General features: G+C 53.5%; 1 protein-coding gene across 1 annotated transcript in view; it reads left to right on the top strand.

Annotated features, from left to right (window-relative positions):
• Window positions 1-96: 96 nt before the first annotated feature.
• The window catches only part of VSIG10L (V-set and immunoglobulin domain containing 10 like), a gene marked incomplete at its 5' end in the record, with an annotated part of 8078 nt that continues 910 nt past the window's right edge, over window positions 97-7264 (top strand). Inside the window, 5 exons of the mRNA XM_008049764.2 lie at window positions 97-434; window positions 976-1254; window positions 1607-1903; window positions 6348-6461; window positions 6712-6866. Of these exons, the coding sequence (XP_008047955.2) occupies window positions 97-434; window positions 976-1254; window positions 1607-1903; window positions 6348-6461; window positions 6712-6866 (1183 nt within the window). The remainder of the gene's footprint in view (window positions 435-975; window positions 1255-1606; window positions 1904-6347; window positions 6462-6711; window positions 6867-7264) is intronic.

Raw genomic sequence — 7264 nt, 5'->3', positions numbered from 1 at the left:
GGCTTGGTGGGAAGGGCGGAGTCAACGCGCGGAGAGGCGGGGCTAGGTGAGAAGGGCGGGATCAACGCGCGGAGAGGCGGGGCTCGGTGAGAATAGGGGAGTCCAGGCGCAGAGAGGCGGGGCGAGAGAAGAAGGGGAGAGAGACCCAACCTTTGTTCTCTCCCTTGCCTCGCGCACAGATCTTCCCCCTGGGTCCCCACAGTGCTCAGTTGAAGGGGGTCCCGGGGACCGCAGCCTCCACTTCCGCTGCGCATGGCCGGGCGGGGTCCCTGTCGCCTCCCTGCAGTTCCAGGGCCTCCCCGAAGGCGTCCGCGCGGGGCCGGTGCCCTCTGCGCTCCTGGTGACCGTCCCTGCCCACCCCCGGCTCAGCGGCATCCCCATCACCTGCCTCGCTCGCCACCTGATGGCCACACGCACCTGCACTGTCACACCGGGTGAGAGGGGGTGGGCTTATCTGCTGTTTCCCGAGGAGGAGGAGGAGGACTTTTTCTTCGGTCCATTGGGGACGTCTTGTGGAGGGGGGTACCCCGCCTTACTCCAGAAAAGGGCGCAACTTTCATTTTCCTTGAACCTAGAAAAGGAACGGGGTTTTTCCTGTGCCTCAGGGTGGGGGTTAGGGTGTGCATGCACAGGGGTATTTTTCTGGACTGAGGAAGAGGGCCATCACTTTCCCACGTGTTCAGAGAGACAAGTCAGTGATGTTTTTAAGAGCAATGAATAGTTGAGAAGAATATAAGTTTCTCAGCACAAGTCTGGGCCTATGGTATGTGTTCAATAAGTGTTTGATGAGGAAATCAGATAATAATTCACTCATTTATTTATTATCTGAAATCCTCATCAGTGAATGGGCAGTTCCTCCTCCAAAGTGCCTGGGGATTTGCCACTACTTGATTTAACAAAGGGCACACACAAAATTTGTTCTTTGGGTCCAGGGCAAGGCCTTGACTTTCTCTCCTGGGCTTCTCCCACCTGCAGAGTCCCCCCGAGAGGTGCTGCTGCATCCGCTGGTGGAAGAGACACAGTTGGGGGAGACAGAGGTGGCACTGGAGGCCTCTGGGTGTCCTCCACCCTCACGAGCATCCTGGGCCCGGGAAGGGCGGCCCCTAGCCCCAGGAGGCGGGAGTCGCCTGAGGCTCAGCAAAGATGGGAGAAAGCTCCTCATCGGAAACTTCAGCCTGGACTGGGACCTGGGGAATTACTCCGTGCTGTGCAGTGGGGCGCTGGGAGCTGGGGGTGACCAGATCACCCTCATTGGTGAGCCTCATCCTTGCCAAGAACTCAGTCGAAGGGGGTCCCGGGGACCGCAGCCTCCAGGTCCCCAATCCCTCCTCCCTCAGACCCAGGAGTCCAACCCCAGCCCCTCCTCCCTCAGCCAGAAGTCCAGCCCCCAGCTTCTCCTTCCTCAGACGTGGGAGTCTTCAGATCCCAGAGTCCAGGCCCTTAGTTCCCTCCTTACTAGGACCCAAAAGTCCTGGACCCCAGCACTCTCTCAGACCCAGGAATCTGGGTCTCCAGTTCCTCTACCCCTGGGACCTAGGAATCCCCACCCCCCTTCCTTCCCCCTCTGGCACCCAGCAACCCATCCACCCCTCCCTCATCCTCCTAGGCCCCTCCATCTCCTCATGGAGGCTCCAGCGAGCCCGGGATGCGGCGGTGCTAACCTGGGATGTGGAGCGCGGGGCACTCATCAGCAGTTTTGAGATCCAGGCACGGTCTGAGGGGTCTAACCTGGGCAGAATAACCAACCACAAGGACTGGGTGTCCCTGCTCATCCTGGGGCCTCGGGAGCGGTCAGCCGTAGTGCCCCTTCCACCTCAGAAACCTGGGACCTGGACCTTTCGTATCCTGCCCACCCTAGGAGGCCAGCTAGGGATGCCAACGCAAAGCCGGGTCTACCAGGCCGGTGAGTTGGGACTGTCATCACCTTCTCCAGGCGCGTCCTCCTGGTGTCTGAGCAGGTGTTGTCTCTTGTCTTGATCCTCCTTCCTTCCCTGTCTTTTTTTTTTTTCTTTGAGTCGGAGTCTCACTTTATCGTCCAGGCTGGAGTGCAGCGGCACGCTCATGGCCACTGCAGCCTCGACCTGCTGCGCTCAGGCGATCCTTCCACCTCAGCCTTCCAAGTAGCTGGAACTACAGACGCATGCCACCACACCCGGCTAATTTTTGTGATTTATTGTAGAGACAAGGTCTCACCAAGTTGCCCAGACTGGTTTTGAACCCTGGGCTCAGGCAATCCTCTCACTTCAGCCTCCCAAAGTGCTGAGATTACAAGCTAAGCCACCGCACCCAGCCTCTCCCTGTATTTTGGGGGGTTTTGTGTTTTTTTGAATTGGAGTCTCACTCTGTCAACCAGGCTGGAGGGCAGTAGCACGCTCCCGACCACTGCAGCCTCGACCTGCTGGGCTCAGGTGATCCTTCTGCCTCAGCCTCCCAAGTAGCTGGAACTATAGGCACTTGCCACCATGCCCGGCTATCTCCCCGTCTAAGTGTCCTGAGGCTGCCTTAACAAACTACCATGAGACAAAAGACCAGGCTGGACCTGGTGGCTCATGGTTGTAATCTCAGCACTTTGGGAGGCCGAGGCTGGAGGAGTGCCTGAATCCAGGGGTTTGAGAGCAGCCTGGACAACGTAGTGAAACTTTGACTCTACAAAAAAAATCAGAAAATTAGTGGGGTGTGGTGGTGCACACCTGTAGTACCAGCTACTCAGGAGGCTGAGGCCAGAGGATCACCTGAGTCCAGGAGGTTGAGGCTGTGGTGAGCCATGATCAAGCCACAGCACTCCAGCCTGGGCGAGAGTGAGACTCCAACTCAAAAAACACAACAGGCCATTGCCTTGCTAAGCTATGGTCTGGCCACGTGCTCTTTGAGCTATGGCCAGGCCGTTTGCCTAAGCTTTGGGCCCCTCTCCTACCTTGGGGAGGTGACTCTCCTCTCTCTTCCCCCTCTCTAATTTACTTTCTAGTCATTGCTTCGTTAAACTCTGGTGTGTCCACGAGGCTCTTTGAGCTATGGCCACCATGTTTCCTAGCTTTGGTCCCCTCTCCTACCTTGGGGAGATGAATCAATCTCTCTCTCTAATTTACTTTCTAAATAAACTATATTTTTCAATCTAAAAAAAGAAAAAGAAGCCGGGCTCGGTGGCTCAGCCTGTAATCCCGCGCCTTTGGGAGGCTGAGGTGAGTGGATTGCCTGAGCCCGCGGGTTTGAGACCCGCCTGGGCAGCGAGACCTCATCTCCACAATAAATCAAAAAATCAGCCGGGCGTGGTAGCGCATGCCTGTAATTCCGGCTACTCGGAAGGCTGAGGCGGAAGGACTGCCGGAGCTCAGCAAGTCGAGGCTGTGGTGGCTGGGAGCGGCCACTGTACTCCAGTCTGGGCGATCGAGTGAGACTCCAACTCAAAAAAAAAAAAGAAAAAGAGAAGAAAAACACACAACAACCCAGACTTTTATTCTCTCACAGCTCTGGAGACCGGAAGTTGGAAATCAAGGTGTCAGCAGGGTCCTGCTTCCTCTGAGACCCTGGGTAGCATCCTTCCTCACATCTTCCGAGCTTCTGATGTTGACTTTCTTCATCCTTGGCATCCCTGACTTGCAGTTGCATCACTCCAGTCTCTGTCTCTAGCTTCCCATGGCCTTCTCCTTCCTATGTAGGTCTCTGTCTTTGCTTCCTCCGCCTCCTTCTCTTTCTCCTTGTCCTCCTTCTCCTCTACCTTCTTTTTTTAATTCTTTCTTTTTTTTTTTTTTAGTTGAAGTCTCATTCTGTTGTCCAGGCTGGGGGACAGAGGCACACTCATGGCCACAGCAGCCTCAGCCTCTTAGGATCCGGCGATTCTTCCACTTCAGTCTTCCACGTAGCTGGAACTACAGATGCACGCCACTATGCCCTACTAATTTTTGTGATTTATTGTAGAGACAAGGTCTCACCAAGTTGCCCAGGCTGGATTCTCCCACCTCAGCCTCCTGAATAGCTAGGACTACAGACATGTGCCACCACACCTGGCTAATTTTTATTTTTATTTTTTGTAGACATGAAGTCTTGCTATGTTGCCCAGGCTGGTCTCAAACTCCTGGGCTCAAGTGATCCTCCCACCTCGGCCTCCCAAGGCACTGAGATTATCGGCTTGAGCCACCGTGCCTGCCCTCTGTTCTCTTCTTATGAAGACATCAGTTTTACTGGAGTAGGGTATACCCTAAAGACCTCATCTTGACTTGGTTACATCTTCAAAGAGTCTATTCCAGGCTGGGCATGGTGGCTCATGCCTATAATCCCAGCACTTTGGGAAGCTGAGGTGAGAGGATTGCCTGAGCCCACAGGTTCAAGACCAGCCTGGGCAACTTGGCGAGACCTCGCCTCTACAATAAATCAAAGAAGTTAGCTGGGCATGTGGTACATGCCTGTAGTTCCAGCTACTTGGAAGGTTGAGGTGGAAGGATCACCTAAGCCCAGCAGGTTGAGGCTGCAGTGGCCCTGCGTGTGCCATTGTATTCCAGCCTCGGCGACATAGTGAGACTCTGATTCTAAAAAACCAGAAACACAAAATAAAACAAAGAGTCTATTCCAAAATAAAGTCACATTCACAAGTACAGGAACTAGGATTTCAACATAATATATTGGGTTTTTCTTTTGGGGGGACACAATTCATTGTTTAGCATCCCCCATTGGAATGTCTCAGGACTCAGTTCATAGACCTGTATTTCTCCCTCGTGTGATCCTGTCCACTTTCATGGCCTTCCATAGCATTAATACTCAGATGACTCCCAAATGTCTTATCCCTAGCCTTGACCTCTCTATTGAAGAATGACTCTCCTGCCAGGTGTGGTGGCTCATGCCTGTAATCCCAGCACTTTGGGAGGCGGAGGTAAGAGGATTGCCTGAGCCCAGGAAATCGAGACCAGTCTAGGCAATATGGTGAGACCTCATCACTACAATAATTCAAACAATTAGCTGGGCGTGGTGGTGAGCCTGTAGTCCCAGTTACTTGGAAGGCTGAGGCAGAAGGATCGCCTGAGCCCAGCAGGTTGAGGCTGCAGTGGCTGTGAACATGCCCCTGCACTCCAGCTTCGGCAATAGTGAGGCTCTGACAAAACAAAACAAAAAAAAACAATTCCCTACTTGATATCGCACTTTGGATGTCTGACTGGCATCTCAAACATCACATCTCCAAAACAGGCCTCTTGATGTTTTCTCCCCAAACTGTATCCTCCAATCCCCAGGTTTCCCCATCCTGGTGAATGGCACCACCCACATGATCAAGCCACCCTCAACACCCCAATTGCCAGCAAGTTCAGTCAATTTTCCTTCTAAAATGTTTTTCCAATCCACTTGCTTCTTTTTGTCTTCACTCCAAGGCCCTAGTCAAACACAGCATCCTCTCATGCCCGGGTACAGCAGCCATTTTTCTGGTCTCTAAACTCTGATCTGTTTGAGCCAAAGTGATGCAAATCAGATCATGACACTGCCCTACTTAAAAGCCTTCCGTTAATTTCTTGTCTTTTGTTGTTGTTGTTGTTGCATCACTCTGTCACCCAGGCTAGAGGGCAGTGGTGCAATCACAGCTCATGCAAACTTGACCTCCTGGGTCCAGACTATCCTTCCTCCTCAGTCTACAGAGTGGCTGGGACTACAAGGCACGGGCCACCACACCTGGCTAACTTTTTTGATATCTATTTATTTATGTAGAGATAAGGTCTCACTCTGTTGCCTAGGCTGCCTTCCCTTCATTTCAACAAGAACTGCTAGGGTCTGGCCTGTGAAACGCCTCTTACTTCATCTTCTACCTCTCTCCCCCTCCTTCCATGTCCTCCACCCACACTGTCCTTCAATGAACACAGAAGACTCAATCCTACCTCTGGGCATTTTCTGTTCCCTCAACTTAGAACACCCTTCCCTCATATTGAGCATCGCCTGGTTCCTTATTCTTCAAGTCTCCACTCAAATGTTACTTCCTCTGGGACCTTAACTCGCCACCTTTTCTAACCATCCCCTCCCATTTTTGCCATCCTGGCGCCTCTGTTCCTCCTTAGCACAATCTGTAATGATACCATGTGCTGCTCATTCATTTCAGACATCCCTCCTTGGATTCACCCCCACTAGGGTAGACACCTTGCCTGTTTTGCCCACCGATGGAGGCTCACCACCTGGCCTAGCGTTGGCCACCACCACAGTCACTCAGTACATGTTAAATGAATTGAGAGGGCTGGAAGTCCCAGATTCCTGGGCTATGAGAGGAGAGGGACAGGGGGGTTCTGGGCTCCTGAGTCCCTGCGCTAGGGATGAGTTAGGGGCTTGGGAAACTTGGGTCCAGACCGGCTCCTGCTCCCCCACCCCTCTGTCTCTTCCAGGCCCCACCCTGGGCCCTGGGGCCATCGCTGGCATCGTCCTGGGCTCCCTGCTGGGCCTGGCGCTGCTGGCGACGCTGCTCCTCCTCTGCGTCTGCTGCCTGTGCCGCTTTCGGGGTGAGTGAGGGGCCCGGGGAAGGGTGCAACCGAGGTTAACCGAGAGGGTCCCTAGAAAGAGGTCCACCGAAGACCTGACTGGACCAATCAGCGCAGTCATAGGTCACCTGTCCCGCCTTCCTATCTCCAAATCAGCCAATCAGAGTAAGGCTTCACCTCTCAGACCAGCTTCCCTTGCCATTGGCTGAGTCGGCATGTAGGAGCAGCCAATCACGTGTTCCTGTTTCTTTTCCTCTTCTCTCTCAATCAGGAAAGACCCTTGAGAAAAAGAAGCATCCCCCCACTTTGACCCCTGTGGTCACCCCACCAGAAAAGAAGATGCAGAGTGTAACCCCAGTGCAGACCTCCTGGCCTCTGCCCCCCAAAGCCCCGCTGGAAGACCCTAGCCCAACCAGGGCCCACCAAGTGAGTGTGGGCGCTGGAATGGGGGCGGGGCTTTTGTTTTACAGTCAGGGAGATGAAATGGTCTGAATTCCCTCTTCCAGTTTTACTTATTAATTTACAAAGTCAGTAAAACTTTATCCTTTTTTTTTTTCTGAGTTGGAGTCTCACTCTGTCACCCAGACTCAAGTGCAGTGTGACACCCTCACGACCTCCGCAGCCTCGACCTGCTGGGCTCAGGCGATCCTTCCACCTCAGCCTTCCAAGTAGCTGGAGCCACAGGCACGTGCCACCACGCCCAGCTGATTTTTTGATTTATTGTAGAGATGAGGTCTCGCCAAGGTGCCCAGGCTGTTCTTGAACCCCTGGACTCAGGCAATCCTCTTGCCTTGGCCTCCCAAAGTGCTGAGATTACAGGCTTG

This window comes from Carlito syrichta, unplaced genomic scaffold (assembly GCF_000164805.1).
Source record: "Carlito syrichta isolate Samal-C Ts95f unplaced genomic scaffold, Tarsius_syrichta-2.0.1 Scaffold136608, whole genome shotgun sequence".
NCBI lineage: Eukaryota > Metazoa > Chordata > Mammalia > Primates > Tarsiidae > Carlito > Carlito syrichta.
The sequence above is the reverse complement of the archived record's forward strand: the minus strand, read 5'-3'. Positions and strand labels throughout refer to the sequence as shown.